The 18840-nt window shown below is 47.3% G+C and overlaps 1 protein-coding gene across 1 annotated transcript in view; it reads left to right on the forward strand.

Moving 5' to 3' along the window:
• Positions 1 to 16919, forward strand: part of KBTBD8 (kelch repeat and BTB domain containing 8) — a 29403-nt gene extending 12484 nt beyond the window's left edge. The window contains exons 2-4 of the mRNA XM_063940926.1: positions 3614 to 3824; positions 8677 to 9791; positions 16416 to 16919. Of these exons, the coding sequence (XP_063796996.1) occupies positions 3614 to 3824; positions 8677 to 9791; positions 16416 to 16876 (1787 nt within the window). The 3' untranslated portion in view covers positions 16877 to 16919. The remainder of the gene's footprint in view (positions 1 to 3613; positions 3825 to 8676; positions 9792 to 16415) is intronic.
• The last annotated feature ends 1921 nt before the right edge of the window (positions 16920 to 18840 follow it).

An 18840-nucleotide genomic window follows, 5' to 3' on the forward strand; every position in this document is an offset into this window, starting at 1 on the left:
GCCTAAGAAAGCACTGTATTTTCAGGTACAGTCCTTTCGGCCCCAGAAAGGCAAGCGGGTTAAAGGCGCGTCCTTTCTGCCCAGAGGCAGGGGTAGAGGGAAAAAGCTGCACCATACAGCCAGTTCCGAAGAACAAAAATCCTCCCCTGCTTCCACTAAATCCACCGCATGACGCTGGGGCTCCACTGGTGGAGCCAGGTGCGGTGGGGGCCCGTCTCCGGAACTTCAGCGACCGGTGGGTTCGCTCACAGGTGGATCCCTGGGTTCTACAAGTGGTATCTCAGGGATACAAGCTGGAATTCGAGACGTCTCCCCCTCGCCGTTACCTCAAATCATCCTTTCCAGCTGCTCCTCCGGACAGGGAGGTAGTGCTGGCGGCAATTCACAAGCTGTACCTCCAGCAGGTGGTGATAAAAGTTCCCCTCCTTCAACAGAGACGGGGTTACTATTCCACAATGTTTGTGGTACCGAAACCAGACTGTTCGATGAGACCCATTCTAAATTTGAAATCCTTGAACACTTTTATATAAGGAAGTTCAAAATGGAATCGCTCAGGGCGGTTATTGCAAGCCTGGAGGAAGGGGATTACATGGTATCACTGGACATCAAGGATGCTTACCTGCATGTCCCCATTTACCCACCTCACCAGGTGTACCTCCGTTTTCTGGTACAGGACTGCCATTACCAATTCCAGACGTTGCCGTTTGGTCTGTCCACAGCACCGAGGGTATTTACCAAGGTAATGGCCAAAATGATACTCCTTCGAAAGAAGGGAGTTATAATTATCCCATACTTGGACGATCTCCTTATAAAGGCGAGGTCCAGGGAGCAGTTGTTGTTCGGAGTAGCACTATCTCAGGAAGTGCTACAACAGCACGGCTGGATTCTGAATATTCCAAAGTCGCAGCTGGTTCCTACGACGGGTCTGCTGTTCCTGGGTATGATTCTGGACACAGAACAGAAGAAGGTGTTTCTCCCGGAGGAGAAGGCCAAGGAGTTGTCATCTCTGGTCAGAGACCTCCTGAAACCAAAACAGGTGTCGGTGCATCACTGCATGCGAGTCCTGGGAAAGATGGTAGCTTCTTACGAGGCAATTCCATTCGGCAGGTTCCATGCAAGGATCTTTCAGTGGGATCTGTTAGACAAGTGGTCCGGATCGCATCTTCAGATGCATCGGCTGATCACCCTGTCCCCGAGGGCGAGGGTGTCTCTGCTGTGGTGGCTGCAGAGTGCTCATCTTCTGGAGGGCCGCAGATTCGGCATACAGGACTGGATCCTGGTGACCACGGATGCAAGCCTCCGAGGTTGGGGGGCAGTCACTCAGGGAAGAAACTTCCAAGGACAATGGTCGAGTCGGGAAGCTTCCCTACACATAAATATTCTGGAACGAAGGGCCATTTACAATGCCCTAAGTCAGGCAAGACCCCTGCTTCAAAACCAGCCGGTGCTGATTCAGTCAGACAACATCACGGCGGTCGCCCATGTAAACCGACAGGGCGGCACAAGAAGCAGGATGGCGATGGCAGAAGCCACAAGGATTCTCCGATGGGCGGAAAATCACGTGATAGCACTGTCAGCAGTGTTCATTCCGGGAGTGGACAACTGGCAAACAGACTTCCTCAGCAGGCACGACCTCCACCCGGGAGAGTGGGGACTTCATCCAGAAGTCTTCCAACTGATTGTAAATCGTTGGGAAAGGCCACAGGTGGACATGATGGCGTCCCGCCTCAACAAAAAGCTAAAAAGATATTGCGCCAGGTCAAGGGACCCTCAGGCGATAGCTGTGGACGCTCTAGTGACACCGTGGGTGTACCAATTGGTTTGTGTTCCCTCCTCTTCCTCTCATACCAAAGGTGCTGAGGATAATAAGAAAGAGAGGAGTAAGAACTATACTCATCGTTCCGGATTGGCCAAGAAGGACTTGGTACCTGGAACTACAAGAAATGATCTCAGAGGACCCTTGGCCTCTGCCTCTCAGACAGGACCTGCTACAGCAGGGGCCCTGTCTGTTCCAAGACTTACCGCGGCTGCGTTTGACGGCATGGCGGTTGAACGCCGGATCCTGATGGAAAAGGGCATTCCGGTTGAAGTCATTCCTACGCTGATAAAAGCTAGGAAAGATGTGACGGCAAAACATTATCACCGCATATGGCGAAAATGTTGCTTGGTGTGAGGCTATGAAGGCCCCCACAGAAAAATTTCAGCTGGGTCGATTTCTGCACTTCCTACAGTCAGGAGTGACTATGGGCCTAAAATTGGGATGCATTAAAGTCCAGATTTCAGCCCTGTCTATTTTCTCTCAAAAAGAACTGGCTTCACTGCCTGAAGTTCAGACGTTTGTTAAGGGAGTGCTGCATATTCAGCCCCCTTTTGTGCCCCCAGTGGCACCTTTGGGATCTCAACGTTGTGTTGGATTTCCTAAAATCACATTGGTTTGAACCACTTCAGACCGTGGAATTAAAATATCTCACGTGGAAAGTGGTCATGCTTTTGGCCTTGGCTTCGGCTAGGCGGGTATCAGAATTGGCGGCTTTGTCCTGTAAAAGCCTCTATCTGATCTTCCATATGGACAGGGCAGAATTGAGGACTCGTCCCCAATTTCTCCCTAAGGTGCTATCGGCGTTTCATTTGAACCAACCTATTGTGGTGCCTGCGGCTACTCTGGACTTGGAGGCTTCCAAGTTGCTGGACGTAGTCCGGGCCCTGAAAATCTGTTTCCAGGACGGCTAGAGTCAGAAAGACTGACTCGCTGTTTATCCTGCATGCACCCAACAAGCTGGGTGCTCCTGCTTCTAAGCAGACTATTGCTCGCTGGATCTGCTCCACGATTCAACTTGCACATTCTGCGGCTGGACTGCCGCATCCTAAATCAGTAAAAGCCCATTCCACGAGGAAGGTGGGCTCTTCTTGGGCGGCTGCCCAAGGGGTCTCTGCTTTACAACTTTGCCGAGCTGCTACCTGGTCGGGATCAAACACGTTTGCAAAATTCTACAAGTTTGATACCCTGGCCGAGGAGGACCTTGAGTTTGCTCATTCGGTGCTGCAGAGTCATCCGCACTCTCCCGCCCGTTTGGGAGCTTTGGTATAATCCCCATGGTCCTTACGGAGTTCCCAGCATCCACTAGGACGTTAGAGAAAATAAGAATTTACTCACCGGTAATTCTATTTCTCGTAGTCCGTAGTGGATGCTGGGCGCCCATCCCAAGTGCGGATTGTCTGCAATACTTGTATATAGTTATTGCCTAACTAAAGGGTTATTGTTATGAGCCATCTGTTAGTGAGGCTCAGTTGTTATTCATACTGTTAACTGGGTATAGTATCACGAGTTGTACGGTGTGGCTGGTATGAGTCTTACCCGGGATTCCAAATCCTTTCCTTGTTGTGTCAGCTCTTCCGGGCACAGTTTCCCTAACTGAGGTCTGGAGGAAGGGCATAGAGGGAGGAGCCAGTGCACACCAGTAGTCCTAATTCTTAGAGTGCCCAGTCTCTTGCGGAGCCCGTCTATTCCCCATGGTCCTTACGGAGTTCCCAGCATCCACTACGGACTACGAGAAATAGAATTACCGGTGAGTAAATTCTTTATTTTTTTTTTAATCTTTGTTTTCTGCTTTAGAAATAGCCAAGTTTTTACCAATGCAGAATGGAATTTCTTCAACCAGTCCAGTTGCCAGTGGGATGGACCCTTACCATGCCTGCAGTATCCTCCAGCAGCTTAAAGCAATGTACGATGAATGCAAGCTGACAGATATTGTTGTAGAGGTGGATAGCGGGGAACACTTCTCTTGTCACAGAAACGTTCTTGCAGCAATCAGTCCATACTTCAGGTATGATTTTGGCACCCCTACTCCCATTAGAGGTTTATGAATGTGAGTTTATAAAGGAGCATGAATGGCTACCAGGAAAATGCAGTCATATGCGCCCATGCTGAAGGGGTGTGGCCAGCCACTACAGAGTCTTGGCCGATCATTACAGAAGGCATATCCTCTAGACAACATGGGCACTACAGTGCATGGTCTGGACCCCTTTATAAATAATAAATGCTGATAAATCTAAAGCTGAATGAGAATCAAGGGCGCTACTATCCTTTTGCTGCCTGGGGTTCAACACTAGGGATTTCCCTGTATCACTAAATAGTAAGCAGTCTGTAGTGGTGTTGTACCCCTTGGCGCTGACGGATAATTCGTAAGAGGAGTATAAATTTATATTCAGTAAAACAATGAGTGAAAATTAGCGTGATGAGCAATGCACCCAAATAGGAAAAGGTGTTACAATAGATAAAAGAATCTTGCTGATGACATACCCGGTAAGTAGATGTGGAGCCGCAAGGGTATAATAGCAGGCTGTGTCCAAATAGACACCCTGCTGGGCTCCAAAGACACTTTTCAAGCAAATGTACTCTTTATCAAGGCCTCTGTATCATGCCTTGATAAAGAGCACATTTGCTCGAAACTCGTCTGCACCAGCAACAACAGTGACTGATCTTAGGACGGATTTCCACCAGACTGCCCTGTCGTTTAAGCTTTGGAGCCCGGCAGGGTGTTTATTTGGACATGTTCTGTTATTACACCCTTGCGGTTCCACATCTACTTACCGGGTATGTCCTCAGAAAGTTTTTTTATCTATTGTAACACTTTGCCTATTTTGGTGTATTGCTCATCACGCTAATTTTTCTCTGACGTCCTAAGTGGATGCTGGGACTCCGTAAGGACCATGAGGATTAGCGGCTCCGCAGGAGACTGGGCACAACTAAAGAAAGCTTTAGGACTACCTGGTGTGCACTGGCTCCTCCCACTAAGACCCTCCTCCAGACCTCAGTTAGATTTCTGTGCCCGGCTGAGCTGGATGCACACTAGGGGCTCTCCTGAACACCTAGAAAGAAAGTATATTTAGGTTTTTTATTTTCAGTGAGATCTGCTGGCAACAGACTCACTGCAGCGAGGGACTAAGGGGAGAAGAAGCGAACCTACCTAACAGGTGGTAGTTTGGGCTTCTTAGGCTACTGGACACCATTAGCTCCAGAGGGATCGACCGCAGGACCCAACCTTGGTGTTCGTTCCCGGAGCCGCGCCGCCGTCCCCCTTACAGAGCCAGAAGCACGAAGAAGGTCCGGAAAATCGGCGGCAGAAGACTTTGGTCTTCACCAAGGTAGCGCACAGCACTGCAGCTGTGCGCCACTGCTCCTCATGTACACCTCACACTTCGGTCACTGATGGGTGCAGGGCGCTATGGGGGGGGGCGCCCTGAGGGCAATAAATAACACCTTGGCTGGCAAAATATACATCATATATAGTCCCAGAGGCTATATAGATGTAAAATTACCCCTGCCAGTATCACAGAAAAAGCGGGAGAAAGTCCGCCGAAAAGGGGGCGGGGCTTCTCCCTCAGCACACTGGCGCCATTTTCTCTTCACAGTGCAGCTGGAAGACAGCTCCCCAGGCTCTCCCCTGTAGTTTTCAGGCTCAAAGGGTTAAAAAGAGAGGGGGGGCACTAAATTTAGGCGCAATATATGTATACAAGCAGCTATTTGGGGAAAAATCACTCAGTTATAGTGTTAATCCCTGCATTATATAGCGCTCTGGTGTGTGCTGGCATACTCTCTCTCGGTCTCCCCAAAGGACTTTGTGGGGTCCTGTCCTCAGTCAGAGCATTCCCTGTGTGTGCGGTGTGTCGGTACGGCTGTGTCGACATGTTGGATGAGGAAGGTTACGTGGAGGTGGAGCAGAGGCCGATAAATGGGATGTCGCCCCCTGTGGGGCCGACACCAGAGTGGATGGATAGGTGGAAGGTATTAACCGACAGTGTCAACTCCTTACATAAAAGGCTGGATGACGTAACAGCTGTGGGACAGCCGGCTTCTCAGCCCACGTCTGCCCAGGCGTCTCAAAGGCCATCAGGGGCTCAAAACAACGCCCGTTACCTCAGATGGCAGACACAGATGTCGACACGGAGTCTGACTCCAGTGTCGACGAGGTTGAGACATATACACAATCCACTAGGAACATCCGTTACATGATCTCGGCAATGAAAAATGTGTTACGCATTTTCTGACAAACCCAAGTACCACATAAAAGGGGTTTTATTTTTGGGGAGAAAAAACAGCCACTGTTTTGTTCCCCCATCAGATGAATGAATGAAGTGTGTAAAGAAGCGTGGTTTCCCCCGATAAGAAACTGGTTATTTCTAAAAAGTTACTGAGGGCGTACCCTTTCCCGCCAGAGGATAGGTCACGTTGGGAGATATCCCTTAGGGTGGATAAGGCGCTCACACGTTTGTCAAAAGGTGGCACTGCCGTCTTAGGATACGGCCACCTTGAAGGAACCTGCTGATAAAAAGCAGGAGGCGATCCTGAAGTCTGTATTTACACACTCTGGTTATATACTGAAACCTGCAATTGCCTCAGCATAAATAGTGCTGCTGCAGCGTGGTCTGACACCCTGTCAGATAATATTAATACGCTAAGACAGGGATAATTATATTTGCTAACATTGAGCATATTTAAGACATTGTCTTATATATAAAGGATGCACAGAGGGATATTTGCCGGCTGGCATCCAGAATTAATGCAATGTCCATTCTGCCAGGAGGGTAGTAGAAACCCGGCAGTGGACAGGTGATGCTGCATTTAAAAGGCACATGGAGATTCTGCCTTATAAGGGTGAGGAATTGTTTGGGGATGGTCTCTGGGACCTCGTATCCACAGCAACAGCTGGGAAGAAAATTTTTTACCTCGGGTTTCCTCACAAAAGCCTAAAGAAAGCACCGTATTTTCAGGTACAGTCCTTTCGGCTTCAGAAAAGCAAGCGGGTCAAAGGCGCTTCCTTTCTGCACAGAGACAAGGGAAGAAGGAAAAAGCTGCACCAGTCAGCCAGTTCCAGGATCAAATATCTTCCCTCGCTTCCTCTGAGTCCACCGCATGACGCTGGGGCTCCACAGGTGGAGACAGGGGCGGTGGGGGCGCGTCTCGGGAACTGCAGGGATCAGTGGGCTTGCCCACAGGTGGATCCCTAGGTTCTGCAAGTAGTATCACAGGGATACAGGCTGGAGTTCGAGACGACTCCCCCTCGCCGTTGCCTCACATCAGCCTTGCCTGCTGCCCTCGGAGAAAGGTAGTACTGGCGGCAATTCACAAGCTGTACTTCCAGCAGGTGAAATCAAGGTACCCCTCTTTCAACAAGGCCGGGGTTACTATTCTAAAATGTTGTGGTACCGAAACCAGACGGTTCGGTGAGACCCATTCTAAAATTGAAATCCTTGAACACTTATATACGAAGGTTCAAGTTCAAAATGGAATCGCTCAGGGCAATTATTGCAAGCCTGGAAAATTTCAGGCTATCACTGGACATCAAGGATACTTACCTGCATGTCCCTATTTACCCTCGTCACCAGGTGTACCTCAAAATTGTGGTACAGGATTGTCATTACCAATTCCAGACGTTGCCGTTGGTCTGTCCCCGGCACCGAGGGTATTTACCAAGGTAATGGCCGAAGTACTTATCCCGTACTTGGACGATCTCCTTATAAAGGCGAGGTCCAGAGAGCAGTTGTTCGTCGGAGTAGCACTATCTCGGGAAGTGCTACAACAGCACGGCTGGATTCTGAATATTCCAAAGTCACAGCTGGTTCCTACGACGAGTCTACTGTTCCTGGGTATGGTTCTGGACACAGAACAGGATAAAAAGGGTTTCTCCCGGAGGAGAAGTCCAAGGAGTTGGCGTCTCTAGACGTAGACCTCCTAATACAAATACAGGTATCGGTGCATCTATGCACGCGAACCTTGGGAAAGATGGTAGCTTCTCTTCTTGGGCGGCTGCCCGAGGGGTCTCTGCTTTACAAATTTGCCGAGCTGTTACTTGGTCGGGTTAAAACACTCTGGCAAGAGTCTACAAGTTTGATACCCTGGCTGAGGAGGACCTAGAGTTTGCTCATTCGGTGCTGCAGAGTCATCCGCACTCTCCCGCCCGTTTGGGAGCTTTGGTATAATCCCCATGGTCCTTACGGAGTCCCAGCATCCACTTAGGACGTTAGAGAAAATAAGATTTTACTCACTGGTAAATCTATTTCTCGTAGTCCGTAGTGGATGCTGGGCGCCCATCCCAAGTGCGGATTGTCTGCAATACTTGTGTATATAGTTAGGCAATAACTAAAGGGTTATTGTTGAGCCATCTGTTGAGAGGCTCCGTTGTTATGCTGTTAACTGGGTATAGTATCACGAGTTATACGGTGTGATTGGTGTGGCTGGTATGAGTCTTACCCGGGATTCAAAATCCTTCCTTATTGTGTCAGCTCTTCCGGGCACAGTATCCTAACTGAGGTCTGGAGGAGGGTCTTAGTGGGAGGAGCCAGTGCACACCAGGTAGTCCTAAAGCTTTCTTTAGTTGTGCACAGTCTCCTGCGGAGCCGCTAATCCCCATGGTCCTTACGGAGTCCCAGCATCCACTACGGACTACGAGAAATGGATTTACCGGTGAGTAAAATCTTATTTTACTCATTGTTTTATGGAATAAATATAATTTATACTCTTATGCATTATCCCTCAGCGCCAAGGGGCACAACACCACTACAGACTACCACACTGCCCTGTGGGGAGTACACATATGTAGGAATTACATTGCTTCTGGGTGGAGTGTTATTATGGTTATTTGTAATAGTTTATCGCCTATTTTGTTGCTCCCACAGATCTATGTTCACGAGCGGCCTTACAGAGAGCACACAGAAAGAAGTGCGGTTAGTAGGAATAGAAGCTGAGTCCATGCAGCTTGTACTGAACTATGCATACACCTCTAGAGTGCAGCTGACGGAGACCAACGTCCAAGCTCTGTTCACGGCGGCTAGCATCTTCCAGATCCCTCCCCTCCAGGACCAGTGTGCCCAGTACATGATCAGCCGCCTAGACCCCCAGAACTGTATAGGTGTGTTTATTTTTGCAGATCACTACGATCACCAGGAACTTAAGGACAGGTCTCAAGAATATATTAGGAAAAAGTTCCTGCACGTCGCCAAAGAGCAGGAGTTTCTGCACCTGAAGAAAGACCAGCTCATAAGTATACTGAACAGTGATGACTTGGATGTGGATAAGGAAGAGCACATCTACAACAGCATTATCTGTTGGTTAGAACATGACAAAGCTGAAAGAGAAACGGACCTTCCGGAGATATTTGCCAAATGCATCCGTATGCCCCTGATGGAGGAGGATTTTGTGGAGAACATTCCTCCCATCTTTGCTCGGGCTTTGCCTAAAGACCACACGCAAAAGGGAAAGATTAGTGGCAATAACTGTAATCAGCGCCTTGGCATGACTGCGTTGGAAATGATCATCTGCTTCGAAGCCGCCAACAAGCACTCAGGGAAGAAGCAAACTGTGCCTTGTCTGGATACGCTGTCAGGAAAAGTGTATAAACTATGCAAACCCCCTGGGGACTTGCGCGAGGTCGGGATTCTTGTGACGCCGGATAACGAACTTTACATTGCTGGCGGCTACAAACCAAGTAACAGTGACTTATGCATAGACCACAAAGCCGAGAGCGACTTCTGGGCATATGACTACTCGAACAATAGGTGGTTGCCGAAAGCACCTCTGCTTAGGGCACGGATAGGTTGCAAACTGGTTCACTGCTGTGGTAAGCAATATGCAATAGGAGGACGTGTTTACGAGGGTGATGGACGCAATCCGCTCAAATCCGTTGAGTGCTATGATGCTAGGGACAACCGTTGGACAGCTGTGAGTTTAATGCCTGTGGAAATGGAGTTTCATAGTGCTGTAGAATATAAGGACAAGATATACGTCCTCCAGGGTAAGATGTATTGACTGATCTATTTGGTGGTGGTCATGCTCAACTGTCTTCTCCAAATTCTGGTGCAATTATTTTAACACAACAGTCCGTTTCCAATAGGATGTTTTCAAAGTACCCACGAAACATAGGACAAGGGCCATGCTTTGGTGTCCTGGAAAACACCAAAAGATTTTTATTTTTTTATCTAACAAATCTGATCTTAAATCCCCACTTCAACTTCAGAGGTGTACTTATACACCTATCCTTTTTGTCATATGGCACAAGACCCAAAGAGTGACTTTCGTTCTTGGTTCTGAATTTAGAGTCTTAAGGACGCCATACACTACTGTGACATGTCCATCTGACATGTCGCAGACTATCGCTTGCGATCACCCCGGCAGGATCGCCCAAGATACATCGCATGCAAAAGGACAGCATATGATGTATCTTGGGCGATCCTGGCCGATCCCAGCCACGCCTGCGGGGTCGGACCAGATTGAATGTGCTGCACATTCAATCTATCGGATCCGATGCTCACAGAGCCGTGCATCGAATAGGATACCCAGCTAAAATGCCCGATTTCACCCAATATTTCGGGCTGAAATCCGGCCTATTCATTCTAGTGTATGGGGCCCTAAATTCACATCGTAGCTGCATCCAAAGTCTTTAATGCTAACTGCATAGGATGCCATAATTTTTTTTTTTTTTTTTTTTTTTTTTTTAGATATATCTATCCTATCTATCAAAAAAAAAAGGAACACTAAAATAACACATCCTAGGTCTGAAAGAATGAAATATTCTTATCAAATACTTTGTTTTTAACATAGTTGAATGTGCTGACAACAAAATAACACACAAATTATCAATGGTAATCAAATTTAACCCATGGAGGTCTGTATTTGGAGTCACCCTCAAAATTAAAGTGGAAAAACACACTACAGACTGATCCAACTTTGTAATGTCCTTTAAAACAAGTCAAAATGAGGCTCAGTAGTGTGTGGCCTCCACGTGCCTGTATGACCTCCCTACAACCCACACAAGTGGCTCAGGTAGTGCAGCTCATCCAGGATGGCACATCAATGCGAGCTGTGGCAAGAGGGTTTGCTGTGTCTGTCAGCGTAGTGTCCAGAGCATGGAGGCGCTACCAGGAGACGTGGAGGAGGCCGTAGGAGGGCAACAACCCAGCAGCAGGACTGCTACCTCCGCCTTTGTGCAAGGAGGAGCACTGCCAGAGCCCTGCAAAATGACCTCCAGCAAGCCACAAATGTGTATGTTTACTTAAACGATCAGAAACACACTACAGGCTGATCCAACTTTGATGTAATGTCCTTAAAACAAGTCAAAATGAGGCTTAGTAGTGTGTGGCCTCCACGTGCCTGAATGACCGCCCTACAATGCCTGGGCATGCTCCTGATGAGGTGGCGGATGGTCTCCTGAGGGATCTCCTCCCAGACCTGGACTAAAGCATCCGCCAACTCCTGGACAGTCTGTGGTGTAGCGTTAGTGGATGGAGCGAGACATGTCCCAGATGTGCTCAATTGGATTCAGGTCCATAGCATCAATGCCTTCGTCTTGCAGGAACTGCTGACACACTCCAGCCACATGAGGTCTAGCATTGTCTTGCATTAGGAGGAACCCAGGGCCAACCGCACCAGCATATGGTCTCACAAGGGGTCTGAGGATATCATCTCAGTACCTAATGGCAGTCAGGCTACCTCTGGCGAGCACATGGAGGGCTGTGCGGCCCCCCAAAGAAATGCCACCCCACACCATTACTGACCCACTGCCAAACCGGTCATTCTGGAGGATGTTGCAGGCAGCAGAACGTTCTCCTTGGTGTCTCCAGACTCTGTCACGTCTGTCACATGTGCTCAGTGAGAACCTGCTTTCATCTGTGTAGAACACAGGGCGCCAGTGGCGAATTTGCCAATCTTGGTGTTCTCTGGCAAATGCCAGACATCCTGCACGGTGTCGGGCTGTAAGCACAACCCCCACCTGTGGACGTCGGGCCCTCATACCACCCTCATGGAGTCTGTTTCTGATCGTTTGAGTAGACACATGCACATTTGTGGCTTGCTGGAGGTCATTTTGCAGGGCTCTGGCAGTGCTCCTCCTTGCACAAAGGCGGAGGTAGCAGTCCTGCTGCTGCGTTGTTGCCCCCATACGGCCTCCTCCACGTCTCCTGGTAGCGCCTCCATGCTCTGGACACTACGCTGACAGATGCAGCAAACCCTCTTGCCACAGCTCGCATTGATGTGCCATCCTGGATGAGCTGCACTACCTGAGCCACTTGTGTGGGTTGTAGGGAGGTCATACAGGCATGTGGAGGCCACACACTACTGAGCCTCATTTTGACTTGTTTTAAAGGACATTACATCAAAGTTGGATCAGTCTGTAGTGTGTTTTTCCACTTTAATTTTGAGGGTGACTCCAAATCCAGACCTCCCATGGGTTAATAAATTTGATTACCATTGATTTTTGTGTGATTTTGTTGTCTGCACATTCAACTATGTAAAGAACAAAGTATTTAATAAGAATATTTCATTCAGATCTAGGATGTTGTTTTAGTGTTCCCTTTATTTTTTTTGAGCAGTGTGTGTGTGTGTGTGTGTGTGTGTGTGTGGTTTTTTTTTTTTTTTGTTACAGGGAGTCCCAGCTTAAGTAACAATGGGGCAGATGTATTAACCTGGAGAAGGCATAAGGAAGTGATAAACCAGTGATATGTGCAAGGTGATATAGGCACCAGCCAATCAGCTCCAATATGTAAATTAACAGTTAGGATCTGATTGGCTGGTGCGTTATCACCTTGCACATATCACTGGTTTATCACTTCCTTATGCCTTCTCCAGGTTAATACATCTGCCCCAATGTATGGCATGGCTCACTTCTGTCTGTCTTCAGTCTTTTGCCTCTTTGCCCAGGTTAGCGCCTGCAGCTGCATGCAGTGCCATTACCCAGGGCAATTGTGCATTATGCTTTTTATTCAATAATGTAACAAAAGCACAGTCTGCAAGAGTATGGCGGGACACATGGCACGGCTTAGTCGCAGAGCTTGTGATGCGCCAAACGTGGCTATTTGAGGATGGGTGTATGGATATTTACTGTCTAATCTAGATTATTTTGTTTTTTTTCTTTGCAGCTGTGAATTAAATAACGGGAAGGTACAGTACTTGTAACTCTTTATCAACCTAATACCGCTTTCACATCGCAAGGCCGGGTCACACCTGGGAATTGGGAACGGGTCCTTCCTGGGTGCTGCCTGGCATTGGACCCTTTCAGATTGGAGTCCAGACCCAGCAATACGCTGGGTTGGGTTGCAATTGGGTGCTGGGGCAGCGCTGGGAGATGAGGTCATCTCCACACCGCCTCTGTCTATAGTCTGAACGGTTCCTGCGTTGCATCGGCCCTGGAATAACCCTTCTTTGTTCATGGGTTGAAATACCAGGTCAGGTGACCCCTTTCACACCGCACAGCGACCTGCGTCGACCTGGCAATATAACCGGTTATTTGTGCCGTGTGGAAGGGGTATCAGTGTTTCTTAAACCAGCTACATAATGCTGTAATAGATGCCAAGAGGGTAATCTTTCAAGACTGGTCAGGTTGGGGGATGACTACTACTGGAGTCTTTAGTTCTGTCCAATGTAACATTCAGTCATATAAAGTGAACCTATTCCAGCCTCAAGGCTCTAGCACAGAAGTGCAGTTGGCTCTCCAAATTGGGAGGTGACTTTCCTGTTGGGGTGAAGTGGTAGGAACTACCTGTGCATGGGTGATGTAATATACTCCCAGCCAATGTCTAGTGCAAATGTGAACAGGGATGAAGAGCTTGGCAAAGGGGGATTCATATGTGAATAGGGGAGAGGAGCGTACATGAGACTCGCAATGAGTGTGTATTGAGAAGTGTTCACAAAGGGAAGTTTGGGGTAAGGAAAAACGTGTTACAGGATGCGTGACTTCACTCACAATCTGGGTACCATAGGCTGTTGTGCAGTGCTGTGAGAGAAGCAATGGGCAGTGACGGCACCCAGGGATGTAGAGGGCCACGCTGGGCCCCGGTAAAGGGGGAGGGGTGGGGGCATTGCTTTAAAAAAAAAAAAAAAAGGGGGCATAACACTATTTACTATTAATGACATAATTGTTGGGCCCACGGGGGTACAAATTTGATGTGGAGGAGGGCACCCAGTTCCTACCTTACATTTATCAGGAAGCGGGTCCCTCCTCTCCTGCCAGTGCCATCTTCCCAGTGATATTTGGGAAGATGACACTGGTTACTAGAGGGCAAAGACTCGAACAGTTCCAGAGTTTTTACTTTCTATGTGCAGCGCCATCTTCCTGAAGAGACCACCAGGAAAACAGTGCAAGTATACTGGGGAAGGGGAGGTATCTGGCCCAGGTTACCTCCAGCAGCCTGGGTAATCTGTACCTGCTCCCCTCCCCCCTGATGATAGACATCAGGCAGCTATTACACATCTACCATTTACAGTGGGATTACCCCTGCTGGTGGGATGTAGTTATGTGACCGATCAGGATTCTGACGGCCACATAACCTCCCCCTGCATCCTGAGCACTGTAAAGACCGACAGTCGGCATGCCGACTAGAAGGGACTATTCCCACTCGTGGTTGTCTGTGACACCTATAGCGTAGGAAAAGTACCTGTGGCAAGTGCAGCTCGCCACTGAGCCCGCAAGGGACTTCGTTGCACTCTCCCCCATCGCTGGCATTCTGCGGCCGGGATCCTGGCGTTGGGATGTTGACAGCCGGGATCCTAGCCGCCGGTCACACTGCCCCAACCAGTGCTGGTATCTGTAGGGAGTTAACTGACAGAATGGGGGGTGGGGGTGCTGGTGTCCTCCTGCATGTGCTGCTCTTGCTAAATGATCTCACAAATCTTGTGTATGAACATGGTGGCTGGCCTGGAGGCGAGGGGGGGGGGGGTGCATCAGGTGCACTGGGCTGATGGAAGGGGGTTTACCTAAAGGGCCATTTGCCAGCACTTGAAAACCATTTCGAATTGACTAATTGTAAACACACCACTGGTGTGTGTGTGTGTGTGTGTGTGTGTGTGTGTGTGTGTGTGTATACATACGGTGAATGCACTGTGTGTATGTATGTGAGAGATTTTATTGGGCCCTACCAGTGACTATTTCACAAGCAAAATAAATGATGAAGAAAATATGGATGTAAGTGGGTGTGGTCTCTGCCACTGTACACATCTTGAGTACGCTATGTTTGTATGGAGATATATATATATATATATATATTTATTTTCTAGTCTTCTATAACCAACTCCAGGTCATCCCCCTAAGTCTCCGCACAGGCTGTTTTCAGCTTGCGTTCCTTTTTGGGGATGATCTTCAACTCTGAGTGAAGAAACATGTCTGTCTGCCCCCCAGAAGCTCCACACGTGCTACTAGACTGGCTGTTACACAAGAATGGAACGCATAAGGAATAAATTGTTATGAAAATGCTGTTTTGGCATGCTAGCACCAGGATCTGTGATCCAGTGCCGGGCCAATTTGCTCTTGTCACTTGCTGTTTCAAATGCAATTTTCAGGATAGGTCCTTATACTTCATCCGATGCATCCTACAGGCAGTGCTTTCAGGAGCATGCAGATGAGATGTTGGTGTTGCACTTATGTGTGAATTGTGATATTTAATATAGTTAAACCTCCCAGTGGCTCATAAATTTCCTTGAATAATGGCAGCCTAGAGGCTGCACCCTAGGCAGAAAGCTTCCTATTGAGATAATCGGAAATAAATATATTAAATTGAGCAAACAAAGTGGTTGAGATGGGAAACGCAGAAGGGGATGGAGAGTACAAATGGGCAAAGGGTTTGGCAGCGTATGGGAGAATAAGGAAGGGACTGAAGGTTCATTGTGAGACACACTGGGGAAGCCCACACACAGTAGGTTCAGACAGGTGCACATAAAGGTTGGAGATGGACAATAATACAAATATGATGACACACAATAAAGGAGCAGTATCCAGATGGGACACAAGTGTGTGTGTGGTGGGGGGGGGGGGGAGTAGGGGGAGCATGTAGTTGGGAAGGAGTAGGGGGAGCATGTAGTTGGGAAGGAGTGGGGGGGCTTGCTTGGATGGCATGCATTATTTTATTTTTTTTTATTTCAAAAATCTTGTCCTTTAAAAGAGAAGGGACCTGATGTGGGAAGATGATCCTGTCTATTGCATGACCTTTCGTAGTATGTCCATTTCCCAAAATGACCAAGTCCTATAACAGTACCTCATCATGCTGGTCATTTACCTCCGTGATATGACACTTATTTCTTTTTATGAAACTTCTACACTATTAAACTCGATATTCTGTCTAAAGGGAGCCTGCATTATTTTACATTTGGGTTTAAATAATTATGTGGAAAATGCAACATACATTACCACCCCAGTCATAAAAAAATGTAATGTCTCCTACAGATCACATCACGGTAATATGAGGTTTGTTAATTCTTTTCTTTATGTAACCTTCTCCCACTGATGTATATGTTGCCGCGGCCAGATTAGATGGCTCTTGTGAAGTTAATTATTCAAACTGTTCACCGCATCCCTTGACTTTACACTGCCTCCTATATTGCTCTATATGAGCGCTTGCATGTAACCAAATTAATATTTGTACTTTCCACATAGGAGAAATTTTCCTGTGCTATGATCCCGTGAAAGATTACTGGTGTTACCTGACTCCCATGACTGTACCGAGAGTTCAAGGGATGGCAGCAGTGTACAAAGATTCCATCTACTACGTAGCTGGCACACTGGGCAAACACCGCATGCTTACTGTTGAGGCTTACGACGTGGAACAGAACCGGTGGACTAAAAAGAAAGATCTCCCATGTGAACCGTCTTCAAACCCATACATCAAACTCTTGGTGCTGAAGGGTAAACTCCACTTATTTGTTCGCGCCACCCAAGTGAGCGTGGAAGAGTTTGTTTTCCGAACCAGTCGCAAGAATTGTCTTTACCACTACGACGAGGTGTCCGACGGCTGGAACAAAGTCTACGAATCTCCAGAGAGGCTGTGGGACCTGGGCCGCCACTTTGAGTGTGCCGTGGCCAAACTTTATCCCCAATGTCTTCAGAAAGTTTTGTAGACTATAAAAGTATTGGCAGCTTTTGTATGTTGGATGGGGGATGGAGGGGGGGGGGGGGCGGGAGAAACTCAAAACTGAAAAACAACTATTTGTCAGTATTTAATGTTTGTTTGAAGAAAAAAAAAAAAGGGGGGGGATATTCGTGGACTGGTGCTTTCATGGTGGCTGTAATAAGATTGTAAGGGTGCAGCTAGTTTAAGTTTCTCACCACTTTTCAGTGAAATCTGAGTTTACAAAGTGCAATTATCAGCATTGTTTTCATAGTGTACATTGAATCATGTCATTCTGTCGTTTTTGTAGGTAGGAATTTGTTTAATTTATTGATTTGCTCGAGCGAAACAGTTATCTATGCATTGGAGTGGGCAAACCTACGACGGAAAAGAATCTGCGCGCACCAAGAGTTATTAATGGTGTTGAACTCTTTTGATGCCTACTTTATATTGTAAGGGGCAGTCCTACTTGATTTTTACTCTAGTGTTTTGTGGTTTGTTTTCCCGTTTTTTTTCTATTTAAGATGTGTATAGTATTACTTTTGAAACATTTTTCAATTGGCTGGGCTGCCCCCTGTAGTCCTTTTTAATGTTTGCTCTTGCATGAATGCAGTAAATACTTGTTTTCTACATCCTACTTAATACAAATATCTGTATATATGATGCAGACAACATTAAATGTCAGAGTGCCTTCATCGTGGCACTATGTCCAAGTGGTACTGCATCTTTAAGTCTGAAAACTTAATACGGGTAAAATCTGTGGCAATATCACTAGGCTTTGTGTCTTTTTGTGTGTGGTTTTTTTTTTTTTTTTTTTTCTTCTTCTTCTATAAAACACTAGATATTAAAACGTGGGTTTTTTTTTGGGGGGGGGGGGTGGTCTACATATTGCAACCTCCCCCCCACCCCCCTTCAAGATCCTAGAGACTGCAATCCACGTTCTCTATACACTTTTTACTAGTGCGCTTCATTCCGAACTGTTCAATAGTTTTCTTCAGTATTGATTTTAGGTTCCATAGATAATGATTACTGTATGCCATAGGTCTGCAACCTCTGTCCTTATTACCCCACACAGTACATGTTTTGCAGGTAACCCAGCACGTGCACAGGTGTATCAATTACTCAGACACATTTTAAAAGGTCTGCCGGTGGAGTTAGATTTCACTTGTGATTCTCTGAGGAGACCTGCAAAACGTGCACTGTGTGGGGTAATGAGGACCAGGTTTGCAGACCTATGCTGTATGCCTACATTTAAATTGTTGGAAAAGCACATGTTCGAGTAGGCTTTCGTTTGGTCACATGCTTTAATTTTGTATTTCATTGGTGCTATTTTTATTTTTTGAATGAAACCACAAACTCCAAACTGTACTAAAATAAATGACATTTTTTTTTCTATAGTAATATGGTAGAAGTCCTCAACAGCTTTGAAGTTTATATGAAACTTGTATGTAGTAACGGGTGTAGTATGGTATGCCGGCAGTCGGGCGACCAGCATACCAGCGCCGGGAGCCCGACCGCCGGCATACCGACAGTGTGGCAAGCGCAAATGAGCCCTTTGCGGGCACGGTGGCGCGCCATGCTATTTAATTCTCCCTCCAGTGGGGTCGTGGACCCCCACGAGGAAGAATAATTGTCGGGATTCCGGCGCCGGTATACTGTGCGCCGGGATCCCGACAGCTGGCATACTGAAGACCACCCGTAGTAACATACCAGGCATGCAGAGCAGGGGTGTTTTTTTTTTTTTTTTTTTTTTTTTTTTTTTTTTTTGCTTAGATTTGTATTCGATGTACCATATTCTAGGAATGTGTGTAAGAAAGTCACAGGTCTAAAGCTATAGGTGTTTGGACAGCACTTGCGAAAGGGATGAAGTAGACTTGGTTTCCCAAAGCTGTCCTTTTTCACTGAATTAAAAAAAAAAAAAAAGGCATTCTTTAATGTAACTACATTTTGTATAGCTTGGTGCTAAGTTAGGGG

This window comes from Pseudophryne corroboree, chromosome 9 (assembly GCF_028390025.1).
Source record: "Pseudophryne corroboree isolate aPseCor3 chromosome 9, aPseCor3.hap2, whole genome shotgun sequence".
Classification (NCBI taxonomy): Eukaryota; Metazoa; Chordata; class Amphibia; order Anura; family Myobatrachidae; genus Pseudophryne; species Pseudophryne corroboree.